Genomic DNA, 20,188 nt, shown 5'->3' with positions numbered 1-20,188 from the left:
ATATATATTTAAAAATATATATATATATTTATTTATGTATGAAATATTTACCTATTTTTCACTATTTCTGTACATGAGAAACCAGTTGATTCGTTACCTTTATCTGTAGTTCTGTGTAAGTACATTGACGGTCTCACCTCATCTCCTCTCTCTTCTCTCTAATCTCCTCTCTTCTCTCCTCTCTCTTCTCTCTCTTCTCTCTCTCTCCTCTCTCCTCTCTCCTCAGCTCTTCATCCGGTTCCCTCGGCTCAAGTAACCATCGGCCTGTAGGACCTCGTCCACTTTGTCGGAGTCCGCTAAAATATTCAGCCGTGACCTTGCCGATGTTTTAGATCACAAACGTCTTCACGTGGAAGGGTTATGTTTTATATCAGCGCTCAGAATGCTGAGTCATGCTTCTCTCACCACTTCCTGCCCTCTGACTGCTGAGTGGAGGCCGACTTGTTTTATGGCCTCGCCCCTTTTATTTGAGTCCTCGTCCACAGAGCTGGACACTTCAGGTCCAACTGGGTTTATTGTTGAACCTTTAATGAACATTTACTAATCTCACTCAGAATGTCTTCCCCAATATTTGGTATTCTGCCCATGTTCTCCTTCTGTTATAAAAAATGTATCCAACTTGGCAAGTGATCCTTCAGAGCCACTAGTCTGGCTTCAGGAAACAGAACCCGACCTCCCTGCTCTCCTCAAGGTCGTTCACAACATCGTGAATCATGTCAAACAATGGCTCCGGGTGCGTAAACTGCCCCACAATGCATTGCATGTGTGTGTTTTGTGAAGTGTGGAGCGAGCTAGAAGGTGTTAATATGTCCCTCTATTTCCAATTAGGTTGCCAATATGCGGTCAGATTACCCACGTCACACCTGATTGGATGTGTGCTGGCTGCTGTTATTTTGAGCCCGGATTAATATGCGTCACTTTAACGAATTGTTTTCATGTTCAAATCATACTTCATACTTGATGTAGTCGTCTGTGTGGAGACGTAAGCGGATGAATATAAACACAGGGCAGCAGACACTAGAAACTGTAACTGTTGGTTACTTATTGATGCATCACATTGTGTTCTTAAAGCGTCTCATAACTCTATGGACCTTTTTTTTTGTTCACAATATGACCACTTTATGTGACTACAATATTATTTGTTTCTATTAACATTAGGTTTTTATTCTAAAAATCTCTCCGAACACAGCTGCTAAACTTCTCCAACCAGAGGTTCAGTGCAGCTCTCAGCTACCCGTAAATCATAGGAATGTAATTGAGGTCAAAATCAAGCGTATTGTTGTGAAGCACCAGGTGTGACGTGTGTTACCTCTCAGAGGTCACGCAGGTTGATGACCTTCACTTTTGACCTGCTGGCACAGGAGAGAGAATATCAGAATCAGAAACAGGTTTATTGCCAAAGAATGTTTTCACAAACAATCGGAAACACTGCAGCACCAAGACACCATGTACTGACACACACACACACACAGTGACATCATCCACGTGCGAGTGAAGAGGCAGAGTGACTCACGCACTGGAACACACACCAGAGGTCACTGGAACACACACCAGAGGTCACTGGAACACACACCAGAGGTCACTGGAACACACAATAGAGGTCACTGGAACACACACTAGAGGTCACTGGAACACACACCAGAGGTCACTGGAACCCACACTAGAGGTCACTGGAACACACACTAGAGGTCACTGGAACACACACTAGAGGTCACTGGAACACACACTAGAGGTCACTGAAACACACACTAGAGGTCACTGGAACACACACTAGAGGTCACTGGAACACACAATAGAGGTCACTAGAACACAAACTAGAGGTCACTGGAACACATACTAGAGGTCACTGGAACACACAATAGAGGTCACTGGAACACACACTAGAGGTCACTGAAACCCACACTAGAGGTCACTGGAACACACAATAGAGGTCACTGGAACACACACTAGAGGTCACTGAAACCCACACTAGAGGTCACTGGAACACACACCAGAGGTCACTGTAACACACACCAGAGGTCACTGGAACACACACTAGAACACACACTAGAGGTCACTGGAACACACACTAGAGGTCACTGGAACACACACTAGAGGTCACTGGAACACACACAAGAGGTCACTGGAACACACACCAGAGGTCACTGGAACACACACCAGAGGTCACTGGAACACACACTAGAGGTCACTGGAACACACACCAGAGGTCACTGGAACACACACTAGAGGTCACTGGAACACACACCAGAGGTCACTGGAAGATGGCGCGGCTGTGTCCAGACGCCGTCGTGGTAGCTCCGCGGAGATTGTGCGCTCTTTTAGTTTTTGTGTTTATTTTTAATATTTTCTTTGCCACAAACACATCGGCACTAACAGCATCTGACGCAGCACACTTTTGGACATAAACTTTTGCGCAAAACAAGGGTTTTGTCCACTTTTTCCATCGATCCAGCGTGGCGGCAGAGATCGTCGGCGAACCACAACAACAACAGTGGAGCCGCTACTACGGGAGGCACGAAAACATCGAGGGAAGCGGGCGAATTCGAACAGACTGAGAGTTCAAGCCCACCGTCCACCTCTGCCCAGCATCTTTCTTGCTAACGTCCAGTCTCTGGAAAATAAGATGGATGATGTTAGGGCAAGGATCAGATTCCAACGGGACATGAGGGACTGTAACATCTTTTGTCTGGCGGAAACATGGCTGACCCGCTGGTGCCGGATCGAGTCATATGCCCAACCGAGTCCTTCTCTGTTTTCCGTGCAGACAGAACGGAAGAGTCTGGTAAATCTAAGGGTGGAGGGGTTTGCTTCATGACGAACAACAAGTGGTGCAGCCCCAAAGACATTAAGACTCTTTCTCGTTCCTGCTCGCCGAACCTGGAACATCTGACAATCTCATGCCGTCCATTCTACCTTCCCCGGGAGTTCAGCTCGGTCATCACCACAGCCGTCTACATTCCACCACAAGCGGACACCGACGTAGCACTATCGGACCTACATGATGTGTTATGTCGGCATCAGAACAAGTATCCCGCGGCTGTGGTGGTGGCTGGGGACTTTAATAGGCAAACCTAAAAAGTCATGCCGAACTTTCACCAGCACATTACGTGTGCTACCAGAGGAAAGAACGTTGGACCACTGCTATCGCCATTCAAGAGAGGCTACAAGGCTGTCTCTCTCCCTCCGTTCGCAAATCGGACCATGCCGCCATTTTCCTGCTACCGAGTACCAACAAAGGATAGCACGGGAAGCGGTAGTGACGAGGGACGTGAAGCGGTGGTCTGACCAATCAGAGGCTGAGCTACAGGACGCTCTGCGTGTCGTCGACTGGGACATGATCCAATCCAGTTCCAGTGGCGTCAGCGAGTTTGGACGTAGCAATGAGCCTCATAGCAACGCTTAGCGGACACCATCGTCCCCACGGTTAAAGTTAGGGTCTTTCCTAACCAAAAGCCGTGGGTTGATAGATCCATCCGTGAAGCTGTGAACGCCCGTACTGCTGCCTATAACTCCGGTCTTGTATCCGGCAACATGGACGAGTACAAGGCAGCGGTCTATGGACTGAGGAGGCGGTGAAGGAGGCCAAGAGGAGGTACCGAGACAGAGTGGAATCACAGATGGAGCAGCGCGACACCAGGCGCCTATGGCAGGGGCTACGGACTATCACAGACTACCAGAGCAGACCCGCGCAATGGTGAGTGCCGCGCATCCCTAGCGGACGACCTGAACTCATTTTATGCACGGTTTGAGGCTAGCAACAACAGCGCTAGCTCGCGCTAACAACAACACCGTTAGCGTAGCCGAGGTGAGTTCTACCGCTGGGGATGAACACACACTCTCTGTGACCGAGCACAGTGTGAGGAGGGCTCTGTTGAGGGTGAACACCAGGAAAGCTGCAGGTCCAGATGGCATATCTGGGCGAGTACTGAAGACCTGTGCTAACCAGCTAGCTCCAGTGTTCACCACAATATTCAACCTCTCCTGGCTGAGTCCGTGGTCCCCGCCTGCTTCAAGAGATCCACTATTGTCCCTGTGCCCAAGAATGCTTCTCCAGCATGTATGAATGACTACCGACCGGTGGCCCTCACCTCGGTGGTCATGAAATGCTGAGAGGCTGATAAAGGACTACATCTGCGCCTTCCTCCCTTCCTCCATGGACCCGCTGCAGTTTGCTTATCGCCCAAACAGATCCACGGATGATGCTGTCTCCCAGGTACTGCACACCACACTCTCTCATCTGGACAGCCAGAGGGGGCTATGTGAGACTGCTGTTCATTGATTATAGTTCAGCTTTCAACACCATAGTTCCCTCCAGACTGGCCGGCAAGCTGATTGAGCTGGGACTGAACACCCCCCTGTGTGCTTGGATCCTGGACTTCCTGACCGCCAGGCCACAGGTGGTCAGGGTGGGCAGACACACCTCCAACCCACTCACCCTGAACACAGGATCCGCCGAGGGTTGCGTCCTCAGCCCCTACTGTACTCCCTGTACACACATGACTGTGTGGCCAGGTTCAGCTCAACACCATCATCAAGTTTGCGGATGACACAGTGGTGGTGGGCCTGATCTCCGACAACGACGAGAAGGCCTACCTGGAGGAAGTTGCTGATCTGTCACTCTGGTGCGGGACAACAGCCTCCTCATGAATGTCACCAAAACTAAGGAGCTGATTGTGGACTTTAGGAGGGTACAACAACAGAGGACGTACTCACCACTGGGGATTAACGGGACTACTGTGGAGAGGGTGAGCGGGTATAAATACCTGGGAGTCCACATCACCGAGGATCTGACATGGTCAACAAACAGACACTCTGGTGAGAAAGGCAAGGCAGCGCCTCTACCACCTCAGGCAGCTGAGGAAATTTAAAGTTTCCCAGAGGATCCTTCAGTCCTTCTACTCTGGAGCTGTAGAGAGCGTCCTGACAGGAAGCATCACAGCCTGGTTTGGCAACTGCTCCGCTCAGGACAGGAAGGCTCTGCAGAGAGTAGTGCGTTCGGCTGAACGCACTATTGGAAAGTACACTCCCCACCCTGCAGGACTTGTACACCAGGAGGTGCAGAACCAGAGCCGGCAGGATCATGAAGGATCCTCACCACCCCAACAACAGACTGTTTCAGCTGCTGCGGTCAGGCAGGCGCCTCCGTAGTCACGCTGCAAGAACAGAGAGACTGAGACGGAGTTTCTTTCCTCAGGCCATCAGGACTGTGAACTCCGACCTCACCAGGACCCCCACATAGACCCACACAACTGCCCCTCTTAGGCACACACACACACACACACACACTTAGTGTAAATATTGTACTGTAAATATTGTGTTGTTTTTTATTGTAAATAGTGTGTACTTGTTGCCCTTGCACATTCCTGCTGAGCATTGCCACTTTCATTTCACTGCACACCCTGTGTGTGTATGTGACAAATAAAACATCTTGAATCTTGAATCTTGGAACACACATCAGAGGTCACTGGAACACACACTAGAGGTCACTAGAACACACACTAGAGGTCACTGGAACACACACCAGAGGTCACTGGAACACACACTAGAGGTCACTGGAACACACACTAGAGGTCACTGGAACACACACCAGAGGTCACTGGAACACACACTAGAGGTCACTAGAACACACACTAGAGGTCACTGGAACACACACCAGAGGTTACTGGAACACACACCAGAGGTCACTGGAACACACACCAGAGGTCACTGGAACACACACTAGAGGTCACTAGAACACACACTAGAGGTCACTGGAACACACACCAGAGGTCACTGGAACACACACCAGAGGTCACTGGAACACACACTAGAGGTCACTAGAACACACACTAGAGGTCACTGGAACACACACTAGAGGTTACTGGAACACACACCAGAGGTCACTGGAACACACACTAGAGGTCACTGGAACACACATCAGAGGTCACTGGAACACACAATAGAGGTCACTGGAACACACACTAGAGGTCACTGGAACACACACCAGAGGTCACTGGAACACACACTAGAGGTCACTGGAACACACATCAGAGGTCACTGGAACACACACTAGAGGTCACTGGAACACACACCAGAGGTCACTGGAACACACACTAGAGGTCACTGGAACACACATCAGAGGTCACTGGAACACACAATAGAGGTCACTGGAACACACACCAGAGGTCACTGGAACACACACTAGAGGTCACTAGAACACACACTAGAGGTCACTGGAACACACAATAGAGGTCACTGGAACACACAATAGAGGTCACTGGAACACACACTAGAGGTCACTGGAACACACACCAGAGGTCACTGGAACACACACTAGAGGTCACTAGAACACACACTAGAGGTCACTGGAACACACACTAGAGGTCACTGGAACACACACCAGAGGTCACTGGAACACACACGCCGTTTAAAAACCACATTTAGGCAACACAACTACTTGGTTAGGTTTAGTAAAAGCTACCGGTTTGTGTAAAAGTGTGTAATGTTTTGGTTTCACACGGGACACAAACAGCTGTCGGAGGTCGAGCTCCTCCGTTAGCCGGCGTGTAGCTCGGTGCTTTAGCTTAGCCTGCTGCTGGCGGGAGGTGGATTTATTAGGCTGGTCTTGCTATTTCTTATGGGTATTGGGTTACTGTACATCTAGTGGTTAACATGTGTGTGTGTGTCACTAGCTAACGCTAATCGTTAGCTGGCTGTTTTCTTATTTAACAAAAGAAAAGAAATATCTGCTGAGTCACAAACATGTTTCGCAATACACGTCTATGGGAAAGTCTTCCTTGTCTGAAGCCCGGTCCAAAGGCCAGGGTGTCATATACAAGGGGCTTTATTAATTATAAAGTTATTAGCTTTATAATAAAATATGTGTTATTAGCCCATATGAAGAGAATCGACTAGACTATACCTGACTGACTCTGCTGTCGTTCGTAAAGGAACATACAACATATGATTTATTACAACATCTTTTGTTGAACAGACCGGCTCAAGTTGCAAACATGACGTTTGAACCTGTTTCTGATCATGTGTCACCGGGTCGGCAGCTTCCCATGCTGCCACCACAGAGAGCGGCTTATTTAGGATTTAGGGATCATTTTTTGATCGATTGGTTGATGTTTAAATTTGTATAATTTGATCAGAACATAAAAATATAAAAAGAAGAAGATAAATAGTCAATCCAATGATGAATTATGCTTATGTTTTCATTATAGTTCACAGAGCGTTGGGAGCTCAGTTATAGTCTCGGCTCTTTCCTCTGAACCTGCTGGTTAAGTAAAAAAACATCAAAGAATAACATAATATCTCAATATTGGCATACCGATTTCTTTTCGATCCGCCCCTCCGGTGGCCGCTCACACCGGGCGACGCGCCGGTAAACAGAGCAGCGTTTTACTGTGAGGCCAATCCTGAACTGACTCCATAAAGGACAGAAGCTCTTTGCTGCTGCTCATAATTCAATATTTCCCTTTTGTCACTTTATTGATGGCCGTCTGTTTGTTCTCCAACACTAATTTCACACTCACACACGGAGCTGGCCAATAATAATCGATTCATCAGGAGCTGCAGCTGTGGACCTGGTCCTCTAGAGACAACTCTGCTGGGTACACGAAGCAGCGTTATGATTTCAGTATTTATGACACGAGGTGATAAAGAGACCAGACGAGTAAATTACTTTCCTGTGGAGGTTTTCATTTCATCAAGAAACAAAAACAATGTGTCCGATTTCTCATTAAAGCTCCAGTAGTTCATACTTTTTAGAAGAACAATGAAACATCCTGGAGATGAAACTTAATCTTCATTTGCTCGTTGTATCCAACAGATGGACGTCCTCCACAAGTGTTGCATTAACATGGATGGATCACGGAGGTCTGGATCGTGGTCCATGCCGACTACCAACTATTCATACACTCAGTCACTCATTGAATGGGTTTTAACTCTGTAATGATTCATTCTGGTCACATGACATCTATTGTTCATCTGGTCACATGACATCTATTGTTCTGTCCATCCTGGAGAGGGATCCTCCTCTCTTCTCTCCTGAAGGTTTCTTCCCTTTTTTCCCCGTGAAGGGTTGTTTGGGAGTTGTTCCTGATCCGATGTGAGGTCAAAGGTCAGGGATGTCTATGTGTACAGATTGTAAAGCCCTCTGAGGCAAATTTCTAATTTCTGAGAATGGGCTATACAAATAAACTGAATTGAACATTGTCCCCGGTATCTTTACCTTGGGATCTTGTCCCTAGAATCTTGTGCCTAGGATCTTGTTCCTAGAATCTTGTGCCTAGAATCTTGTCCCTGGGATCTTTACATTGGGATCTTGTCCCTGGGATCTTGTCCCTGGGATGCTGTTCCTTGGATCTTGTCCCTGGGATGCTGTTCCTTGGATCTCGTCCCTGGGATCTTCACCTTAGGATGTTGTCCCTAGGATATTTACCCTGTGATCTTGTCCCCGAGATCTTGTTCCTATGATATTGTCCCTGTGATCTGAAATCTTGTCCCTGAGATCTTCCTATGATATTGTCCCTGTGATCTGAAATCTTGTCCGTGGGATCTTCGTCCTAGGATATTGTCCCTAGGATATTTACCCTGTGATCTTGTCCCTGAGATCTTGTTCCTGTGATCTTAGGTCTGAAATCGTATCCCTGGGATCTGGTCCCCGGTGCTCCAGCGGACAGAGGTACTAAATAATGTGCCTGCAGACTGCGTGGAGCCTTCCCTGGAGGTCAGACCTCCTGACCCTCTGTGGGGGAAGAGCTCCGTCCAATCAGCTGAGTTCTTCCAAGTGTGTGTTCAACTAATACAGAGAGACATTTGAGGGTCTTCACATGGCGTTGGTTTCTCTGAAGGAGATTCCAGAGCGTGGTGCTAAGACAGCTCCCACTGTTCATCGGGGACTGGAAGAAGTGACCCTAGTGGTCATGACCTCTGGTCTGAGCCTCAAGTCCTGTTCACAGCTGGTCAACGCTGCTCACGGACGAGGCCTACGATGTGTGGCTGCCGATGGCTGGAGGGTCCATCGGAAAAGACCCACATTCTGGTGCATGCCGGTGCAGTCAATCCCTCAGTCGACTTCACGCAACTCTGACCCGACCCGGCGAGTTGGTTCACCACTGCGGTCACACTTCTCTCCAGAGGTCTCCTCGGTGTTTTACAAGTTGATTCCAATCGATGAGCAACGCGTTGGGCTCAATCCTCGTGGTGAATTCAGCTCACATGAAGTTGTGGTGGACCGGGTTAGAAGACGACACAACCGGTTTGATCCGCTTTCTTTTCAGAAGTTTGAGTCGGTGGCTCCAGGCCTTATGGGCCGAACACATAGTCTACTCTTGACCTCTTCATCCCAGTTTGTCTCTGCGTTGGTGGGCAGAGGGGCACACAGCTGTACTCAAGTAAAAGAACTGGGACTTAGCGAAATGAAGTAGTCAAGTGGAAGAACAGTACTGATCAGAATAACTACTCGCGTAGGACATCACTCATGGGTACATTAAGCCTCGGTGACGCATGGCTCTGCCAGGTGGGAGTGAGGTCATGTTAAACAATTACTGGAAGCAACCACCTCGCTTATTACCCGTCAATCAATTACAGCCAGCGGAGAAGATCTCCGATTTAATTACAAGATTGGACCGGCCCGACTAGGTGACGGAGAGACGGGAGGCGTAACAACACCTTCACATTTAAAACACAGAAATACATAGAAGACCAGTTGAGACGCAGATCCATAGTTAATAGTAAATATCACACTATTGATCCCAATGTTTTCAATTCATGTAGCATAGACTTCTATACAACCAGAGGAGTCGCCCCCTGGTGGTCAGGAGAGAGAATGCAGCTTTAACACATGAAGCATAGACTTCTATACAACCAGAGGAGTCGCCCCCTGGTGGTCAGGAGAGAGAATGCAGCTTTAACACATGACGCATAGACTTCTATACAACCAGAGGAGTTGCCCCCTGGTGGTCAGGAGAGAGTGCAGCTTTAACACATTCAATTCAGTTTATTTTGTATAGCCCATTATCACAAATTTGCCCCAGAGGTCTTTACAATCTGAACACATACGACTTCTATACAACCAGAGGAGTTTTGCGTCACTGTAATGTCTGAACTCTGTCTCTAAGTTGTCTTTGATCACAACACTCGTCATGTTTCCACATGGATAACGAGAGCTTCACCCAGACAACATCCGCACCGAGGCTGACAGAAGCGTCGCTGATGGGAGCTCTGGGTGCGTCTCGCTGCCCTGAAACAAACTCACACGTATTCATGCAAAAAATAAAAATAAACTTACTAGTGCCACCTTAATGTACGAGGGACACACGGCTATGACACAGCACTTTTAATATAAAGAGTACCGCTTCTCATCTCAAGCGTTCAAAAAGGTCATATATTAGTGATCTGAGCCCACCGGGCTTCACTTGCACTCCTTCTGGATGTCGAACTGCCTGCTGGACTTGGTGGACTCCAGCATTAGTTCGTACAGCTGGCCGATCTGGTCGTGCTGGAAGTTGCCGAGCTTCCCCTCCGACAGGTTGGCCCCGAAACGGACGGAGCCGGTTTGCCCTTCTGCCGCCTCCAGGACCTGAGACTGCAGGGTGTCCTTGTAGTCCTGTGGAGGCACGGGCAGCGGTCAGCACCTCCACTCTCACATCCAGTCAAGAATGTTAGAATAATCACAACAGAAAGGGGAGAGTTTAGTCCACCTTTGACCTTTTAAAACCATATATTTCAACTGTAGCTCATATAATACATTTATAATTAAAAAGAATGAAGCCAAGATACTGACACTCAGACCGTTAGCTTGGTGGAAGTGGAAAGTAATATTAATAAATTGTATTTTTACAGCGGCTTCAAAAGACATTCAATTTCTTGAACATAATGTCGTATATTTATTCATATCCGCAGTTCCCCTTTCAGCCACCGGAGCCTGAATGTTCCTATTGTTCTTAGAATTGTATTCTACTTGTAATATTGCCTCTTATATAAAAGTATGGCTACATTATGCTAGTAGAACTGAACCTGAATGCATTCATTAGGTCTCTATTATAAATTATTAAAATGTACATATACGATTGACTTATTTAAGATAATAGAAGGTGACATTTAAAAATGTTGATGAGGCCTTTTGAGTGTCGACAGGCGAACACGCCGTCGGTTTTGGTCTTTTTATCCAACGTCAATTCCACTTTAGCTCGGGTTGTTTTTATATAAATATCAGACGTTAAATTATGAATCGACAGAACTTTGCTCCGATAACTTTTCGCGGCGGACATGTTGTGATCGTGACATGATGTTATATAACATGGCGGTTTACGTGAGACGAAACGCCGCGTTGTGTCGGACGTCAAGCGGCTTCTGATGTTCAGATGATGAAAATAAACATTTAAATAACCAGGAGCAAAAACTATTTTTTTTTTAAAAACAAGACCTCGCTGATCGAGAAGTAGCGGACCCAACAACGCCCGTCTGAACACTGGACCTCCGTCCCCCATCAGACAGATGTTCCCACAGAGCAAAGACAGATGTGGCGTCGCCCCGACGTGCAGCGCCCGTCCTCCGGAGGCAGACGGCGGTCCATCACCGCGAGTCCTCCTCGGAAAACGATGTTCGTGAAGACGCAGTGAGCGGCGCTGTGCACGCAGTGAGCGTGATGCCTACAAGGACATCTGTGACGTCCTCGTTTTTATCTAGTTGTAGAATGCACCAATAGCTGAACACAGTCATGGAGGGGAGGCGGGGCCTAGGCCCAGGGGGCGGGGTCAAAGGAAGCACCTCTTGGATTCCTGACAGCCGGCGTCACTGAGCAGCTTTTGAATCCATAACCGTTTATTCATCACCGAATTCACGCAGATTTGATTTCCTCTTTGGTTCAGAGAATTTACCTGGAATAAAAAAGGGTGGCAGAAACTCAGTCAACATCAGAGTGGGATTATTATACTTTTGGTAAATTTGGGGCGTTTTTGTGAAATATAGGAATATTTGGGTTTTCCGATTTAGTCGTGTCCAGTGTACATTCGATTGGCGTCTCATTCTCTCCCTCTCTCCCCATCTCTCTCTCTCTCTCTCCCAGCTTCATTGGGAGCAGAGAACTCTCATGGCGCCTCTCTGATAAATGGATTATACGGCGAGCACTCAGTGCTCATAATCTCATTGTGGCTCAGCGTCGGGTTGTTGGTGCCGATCCGCTGCTCTGCTCATGGGCAAGCTGGGTTGAGGGGATTAGAGCATCTCCTAACGAGCTCTGTGATTGGACCACATAAGGAAACCAGCTAATGGGGATCTGATCAATCTACTTAAGTTATTTGCATCTAACGTAAACAAATATAAAGTCCATGCCGGCCTCCGGTCCTGACGGACTGAGGGTCATGGCAACCAGGACTAAAGGCAGTGTTTCTGCACCACAGGGGAGGACCCTGAACCCCACATAGCTCCCAGAGACACTGAAACCCACATAGCTCCCAGAGACACTGAACCCCACATAGCTCCCAAAGACTCAACATTTTAATTAAAGTGCGCAATAAAAACAAATTGCGTTGACAAATGACTAGACAGCAGGTGGTGTCGTGTAAGCGGGATCAGGACCGGCCTTTGAAGGTCCGGTCGTGTGAACTTGGCTGAGCTTAAATGCACATTGTGCCAAATCATTTAAAACCATAACTGAGAATAAATATGAATGGAATGCAACTCATTTCCCACGCAGTTCCCAGACTGGCTCACCAGCTTGGCCCCAAGTTGCCTGACATCTAGAATGTAGGCGGAGACATCACATTTGTGCTTTGATCTTAATTTTGTATACATGTTTATTATTTTAATTTAATCAAAATGCATCTTCTTTTTTATAAATGTTTTATTTATCCAACAAGAGATTCAGCTTCGGTCAATATTTGTTGCCAGTTATTTTTTCAAAAATGACTCGCTGCATTTATCCTCCATACGCTTTGTGATTGTATAAAGGACATTAGGCTCCGCCCCCTGCTCTGGCCAGTTGACCAGGAGAGAACACAGCTGCTATTTCAGAAGATATGAGGCGGGACGTTTGTATTTTTTGTGTTCCTACTTGATTTATCTTAAGCTGCGTTCACACAAAAAGCACTGAGAATTTTTCGCGAGAGTAGATCAAAGCGATTGCCGCGAATTGAGCGAAGTGTCAACTGGGCCTCCTTCGCCTCAAGTTGAAATTTTTCAACTTTGGCGAATGATTGGCCCGACGGCGAGTTGTGAGAGCCAATCAGAGTTGAGCTGCTCCTCCGTTGGTGAATCTAACTGCTGCTCTAGTGGAGCTGAAGAGACATTCAGACTAGAGGTGAAGGTCACCGAGCTGTGTGAGCCTACGGGTGATGTCATGTATGAATATATATATATATATTAATGTTATGAACCCAAACACGAGAGCGTTACATGTTCAGACGTTTGTGGTACGTCCTCAACAAGTATGAAGCAGAATTAGTGGTCAGTTCTTCATGGCGGATGAAGGAGATGAGAACTGTTTCCATGGAGACAGAGATAAGCCACGGAGAAACAAAACAAACAGATAAAATAAGTCAGAAAATCATATTTAATGTTATTCTTATTTCTTTGTGGTTATTTATTGTTATTAAAAAAATGTAAACTACTATTAACAATTAGAACTTATTTCTTAGTTTTTTATAATTAAAAATGAGATTTATTGATTTTGTGTGTACCTATAAACAAAGAACCCCCAAAACCCACCATTAAATGATCTAAATGAAGGGGCGTGTGTTGCCCCTCTCCTCGTGATATCAGGGGCAACATTACTTTTCTGAGGGTCAGTTTTGCCCCGCTGTGTTTCAGACGCTGCCCCCAGTGGTTTTAGTCGTATGAAGTGTTGCGTGGAAAAGTTTCCATTTGAAATGCAGAGTGTAAATATGAGAAAAGCCTGTCGTCCCCGGGGAACCGATGGAGCGCGTCCTGCCACGGCGAGGCCTAATGGAAGTGACTAGCTCCCACCCCCCCCGGTGGCTCCACAGAGAGGCAATGACAAAAGCACCTCTCAGGAATCCATCTGCAATCACCATCTACTTCATTAGATTAATTGGCTGCAGATGGGAGATTTACCTCCACCCCCCAGCGGTGTGCAATTGTGCCGGAAAACATTGGCTCTCCTCCTCGGCGTCATAAAAACGCACCTGGCACACTCTGGAGTATTTTGGGAACTGGAGGACGAATTAAAAATGTACTGATCCCCCCCCCCAAAATATATCCTGGTAGTCACGGTCACCGAGTCCGACAACAACACGACTCCAGATAACTTTTACATCAGATCAACATTTTAAAAATCATGTGCAATGAAAATAAGACAATGGAATTGGTTATTATTCAGGGTCTTACACATTTTGACCAGTGGATTTCCAGGACTTTAAACCAAATTTCCACGACCAAACTGAAATCTCAGTATGAACAAGAACAATTTAGAAAATGTTGTGCGTTTGAGCGTCTTTCTTTAAAATAACATATTACCTACTTCAAACTCGGCGTAAATGAACATGTGATTATAACGACATTTCCATGACTTTTCCAAAACTTTGATGATTTAAGTTTTTTCCAGGCCTGGAAATGACCATTTTAAAATTCCATGACTTTTCCAGGTTTTCCATGACCGTACGAACCCTGATTATTGTGCTAATTCAAAGGTTGTTCCCCACCTGAATGCGGTGCGTGTCACTCTGTAATACAGCAGAGAGCAGAGCGAGTAACGCTCCGTATATATTACTCTGCTGCAACATTCAGGGAGGTCGTTCACAGGCGGCTCACACATGACCACGCCTCCGGGAAGAGGCCCCTCTCTTTACAATTACAACTTCTAGGTTCCACCTTATAGGGCCCAAAATGATATTTCCCTATAGACTGACGTTGGAAAAGAGACATCTAGAACTCTAGGGGTGAATATTTGTGTGAGTCCTGAACTGACGAGTCAATATTTTAGATCTTTAGGTTGGGTGAATATAGAAGTGTGTTCCTTCCTCCTTCATGTGGATGAGGCAGAGAACCAGACTGGGCGAGGGAGGCGGGTCAGAGGACCAGCAGGGGCTCGATGGACACGCCGGAACTATCACCGACAGTCTTATGAGACCAACTCATAAAACACAACAATAACACGTTTTCAATATTTACATTGTGACAGTGAAGACTCTGACCCACCAGAGGTATCAGGACACTGAGCAGCCAACCTGGTGGTTACTGGCGCTGCACTGCCACCATGTGGCGATGTGGGGACATCACACCGGCCTTTAAAAGATTGTGTGTATGTGTGTGCGTGTGTGTATTTAAATAAACACTTCATGCCAGATTAGGGAGGGGATTGAACCACCAACCCCCTGATTGAAAGACGAATCTGCTAACCACTGGCCCACAGTCTACCATTTTTATATGTATATATATATACATACACACACATACATATGTATTTTCTAAAAATACATATATATATTTAATAAATAAAAAATATATCAATATACATATAAATAAATATACATGAATAAATATATATGTATAAATAAATATACAAATATAAATCAGATTCAACTTTATTGTCATTGCACACAGTACAGCTACTGAGGCAACGAAATCTCGGTTAGCATCTGACCAGCAGTGCAAAGGGAACAGTATATATACAAAGAAAAGTGCAATGCAGATATAATATACAGTATACATGTTAATATATATAAACATTTAAGTGAAGGTGCAAGTGTCTATAAGTAAACATTAAGGTGCAAGTGTGATGTGGGGACAGGTTGGTAATCATGGAGGGAGGGGGGGGGGGATAGGGACTATCAACGTGGTAGGTATATATATTCACACACACACACGCGTACACACAGTTTTACTCTTAGAATGATGATCTTGTATGAGGTGGCCTTTATTCATCGTGTGAACCGGGTTCATAGAGAAGTGTTTCAGGTCACGAGACTTCCTCCCGAGGAGGCTCCGGTCGGTTTACCTTCCACTCGGCCATGAAGCCCGCCGCCTCCTCGGGAGCAGCTCCTCCGTGTCTCCGGAACTCGTCCTTCACGTACTGGTCCCCGAGGGCCCTCAGGTCTATGGGCAGGAACCGGTGCAGGACCAGAATCCTCTTGTATAAAGACCGGACTTTGGAGACGTGAGCCGACACCGCCATGACGGAAGCGGTATGTCCCCTTCCTCCTCCCGGCGTGTGTGTGGATAACCTCCCGGCGTCGTGTCTTCACAAGCAGCCACACGGAGCTCAAGGATACACCTGAGTACCGAGGAGAGTTACTCAACACATGTCCTTGTTTATCACGGAAATGAAGCTCCTTCTTCGGGGGAGCGAGCTCGATGCTGGAGCTCTACCGCCCCCTAGTGGCCTGGAGGAGGCTCCACAGGACATGTGCGTGTAGTGCATTAGGGATATGCGTTTCATGATACACTCACAAGAGTATCTTTTCCTTTGTTTCTCATCACACTGAATGACACTAGCACTCCACATGAGGGAGTTTATGTCTCCTGCCTGCTGTGAAATATTCCATGAAGTTTATTGAATGTGTTTTCCTCTTGCAATAGCCATTTAGTTTGTTTTTACTTTGTTGGACCTCCCACCACTAGGGGGCGTAGGGCCACTGTCAATTATGACAGAGGCCAATACAATCCGGAGGAGCACTGGGGCCAGGTGAGAACATGTGACATTGTGTTTTTATCTCATGCATTTTTTGTGAATAGACAAATGGGTTTGGACAAGGAACACATATTGTGGTTTATGTTGAAAGCCGTACAACTTTATGAATAAATAACCGTCTACATTACAAACTGGACATTTCATCTGTTTATTGCACGCGTCAAAACTAACAAGCAAGTAAGTTTTTAAAAACTAACTTCATTTGGGAACAAATGAGGTTGCTTCATGTCGCTTGATTGCAGTCCGTGACCAGCTGGCACAGCGACCAATCAGCTGTTAGGAGCAGCAGAGGAGCGGCAGTGACTCAATGAACTATAAGCGAATATTCAGAACTGAATCTGTATCGTAAAGAATGAAAACACAGACAGAAACAGAGCCTCAGGCGGATGAAGCTCATATGCACGACTCTGTTACAGAGAGGACTTATGACAACATGATTAGTTTATAGTTTATATTTGACTTTAGTCATCCCCAGGGGGACATTACGTAAGAGCCTGCAAAAAGAAAGAATGATACAAGAAAAGAGTCCCGACATGAAGCCCTGGAACAAAAGCGCAAGGTCATTCAAGGCCACTCCGACACAACGATATCGGGCGTGATCAAGAATGAAAGGAGAAATGAAAACGCATCCTTTTGGCTGGTAACCACAAAGCCATCAGTGGCAACTTGATTAATGTCTGTTTTTGATTTATTGGACAAATGGCCACTACAATAAGAGAGTGGCCAGGATACGGATAAACACACTTAATAATAATAATTCATTGGATTAACATTAACTTAATTAAATTCTGGGCAGGTTTTCCACCCAACAATAAATATGTAAACGCAACTCAAACTAAGAACATCATGAATGTCATTAAACGGAGTTGCTCAGAGTAATGATCAAACACAACTTGAATTTAAAAAAAATAACATTTTAATTATTTAATAAGGTAAAGTACTTTTTAAATGTTTGTATCCCCAATGAATTCACAAATACAACAGAACTGCCCGGTGATGCTGAGCCGGAATCTTTGTGTTGATTCTTTTAGAGCTTAATTTATCCAAAGAATTCACATCTTCCTTTTCAGTCGTCCAATTGTGAGTCAGTTATTGTATTTATAATATATTGCAGTGTTGATTCTGAGTTAGAAGCCAAGTATACATCCTAAATTGTACATTATGGTACTATAAATGAGATTGGGGCTTTTCTATTGCCTCTCACGCTCAAACTTTACTCCACGATGTCTTCACAAACTGCTGTTTGATGTTTAGGTGCATGCTCTCGTCGAGCAGCTTTCAATGAGTTATTATGGGATGTCCAGCCTGGTGTCTCCTACACACCAGCTTTGTCTATTTGTCGACCTCTTTTAGGGGATTCATTTATACAAAGTTCTGTTTGGATGACGGGCTGAGTCAGTGTTGCGTCATCTCTCCGGTACATTTAGTCTCTCTGATGAAGACGAAGGTTTGCTCCGTTCGCCTCGTCGAAGCATCCTGGGTCATATTGTTTATTCTGCTGCACACGTTCACGTTCTAACACGCTTTGATATCAATCAAACAGAAACATGCACGACAGTATTTCATTCATTTAACTACACGGCCTGCATCCGAAGGTTTGAACTCCATCTCAAAACATTCCTGTGTTCACTGGCATTTGGTTAATTAAAATATTTTATGAGCTACTTTGTATCCTCTCTGTTTATTAACACCATCTTTTACCGCGTATTGTACTTTTCTCTTTTAACTGGTGAGATGTTTTGCCCCCTGTTATTAGCAAATTGTTTTAATTGACTCTACTGCACTTTGTGACACTTTGTCTGTGATAGGTGCAAACAAATATAAACTTTACTCATTTATTTAATCCCTAAACATGATCATTAGGCCTTTAACTCCCGGGTCAGTTGATGCAGAACATTGTATATCATTGGTTTGAACTAAACTGAAATCTAAATCAGCATTATCATTTTTAAAAGCTGTTGGACCTATAAATACACCATTTAAGGCAAAATCATAAACATAATGAAATATACCTGCGGTTGATAACTCCTAAACATACTCTGACCATCTGGTGGACATTGTGGCATGAGAAGTCTCTTTGCATAAATCACTCGTTGGATCCATGAATCTAAATTTAAATAGCAAATTTTCCCAAATTGTTGTGTCTTTTTTTCCAAGTAACTGATATCAAGAAAATCTGTTTCAGATCCACCAATAATGCTGGATTCATATTCCTCAGATGTTAGAACACTGAAAACACACACACACACACACACACACAGTGACAACATCCGCGTGCGAGTGAAGAGGCAGAGTGACTCACTCACTGGAGCACACACCAGAGGTCACTGGAACACACACTAGAGGTCACTGGAATATGCACTAGAGGTCACTGGAATACACACCAGAGGTCACTGGAACATGCACTAGAGGTCACTGGAATACACACTAGAGGTCACTGGAATACACACCAGAGGTCACTGGAACATGCACTAGAGGTCACTGGAATACACACTAGAGGTCACTGGAACATGCACTAGAGGTCACTGGAACACACACTAGAGGTCACTGGAACACACACCAGAGGTCACTGGAACACACACTAGAGGTCACTGGAACACACACTAGAGGTCACTGGAACACACACTAGAGGTCACTGGAACACACACTAGAGGTTACTGGAACACACACTAGAGGTCACTGGAACACACACCAGAGGTCACTGGAACACACACCAGAGGTCACTGGAACACACACTAGAGGTCACTGGAACACACACTAGAGGTCATGGAACACACACTAGAGGTCACTGGAACACACATTATTATCAGGATGGTATGATTCTATAGAAATGTTTATGAAGCTTCTGCGTTAAGCTGGGGTTCTGACGTCAGCAGGTGTTTTATGAAGCTTCGCCCTGATGGCGCCGCGGACGGCCGCCTCGGTGCGTTGGTGCGCGATGTTTTTTGTTGTTTTCGTCTTAAATACTGTTTTCTGCTGTGATTCCCGGAGCTCTTTCACCAGAGAAGAGCTCATGAACATCAGGGGAACAACTCCAGCGGATTTATTTCCAACGTTTTTAACTTCTGTGGAGTTACTGGACATTTTTGTAAAAGGTGTGCTCACCTTCGCCACGCGTGAGACGCCGGAGAGGCAAGCGTACAGGGGCGTCTGTACGGCTAGGGAAGCGGGGATCTGGTACAGCGCTGCCGAGCATATTTCTCCAATGTCCGCTCACTGTGCAACAAACTGGACGAACTCCAGCTGCTGGTGGGGAGAGACAGAGACTTCTCCTCATCCTCCGTCCTGTGCTTTACGGAATCATGGCTAAGTGGATCGATACCAGATTCTGCGCTCCAGCTCGCTGGCTTCCAGCTGTTCCGAGCGGACCGGGTCACGGAGCTCTCCGGAAAAACAAAGGGTGGAGGAATCTGCTTTTACCTCAACAACGGCTGGTGCAACGACGTAACGGTGATTCTACAGCACTGTTCGCCGGACCTGGAATCTTTTATCATTCACTGCAAACCCTTCTACTCCCCACGTGAGTTCGCTTCATTCATCCTGGCCGGAGTT

At 46.0% G+C, this 20,188-nt stretch overlaps 1 protein-coding gene across 1 annotated transcript; it reads right to left on the bottom strand.

The window, feature by feature from the left end:
* Positions 1–10,309: 10,309 nt before the first annotated feature.
* sdhaf3 (succinate dehydrogenase complex assembly factor 3) lies at positions 10,310–16,251 on the bottom strand. The gene is made up of 2 exons (XM_056420279.1): positions 15,944–16,251; positions 10,310–10,594 (listed from the first exon to the last, which is right to left on the bottom strand). The coding sequence occupies exons 1-2, from the start codon at positions 16,118–16,120 to the stop codon at positions 10,400–10,402; spliced, it is 372 nt and encodes a 123-aa protein (XP_056276254.1). The 5' UTR covers positions 16,121–16,251; the 3' UTR covers positions 10,310–10,399.
* Between the last annotated feature and the right edge of the window lie 3,937 nt (positions 16,252–20,188).

This window comes from Pseudoliparis swirei, chromosome 1 (assembly GCF_029220125.1).
Source record: "Pseudoliparis swirei isolate HS2019 ecotype Mariana Trench chromosome 1, NWPU_hadal_v1, whole genome shotgun sequence".
Taxonomy (NCBI): Eukaryota; Metazoa; Chordata; class Actinopteri; order Perciformes; family Liparidae; genus Pseudoliparis; species Pseudoliparis swirei.
Note: the sequence above shows the minus strand (reverse complement) of the source record. Positions and strands in the feature narration are given on the sequence as shown.

Excerpts from the sequence above, each read along its gene's own strand:
- sdhaf3 (XM_056420279.1), bottom strand. The coding sequence starts at position 16,120 with ATGGCGGTGTCGGCTCACGTCTCCAAAGTCCGGTCTTTATACAAGAGG. Across the intron at positions 10,595-15,943 it reads GCTTCATGGCCGAGTGGAAG|GACTACAAGGACACCCTGCA; the intron begins GTAAACCGACCG and ends GTGCCTCCACAG.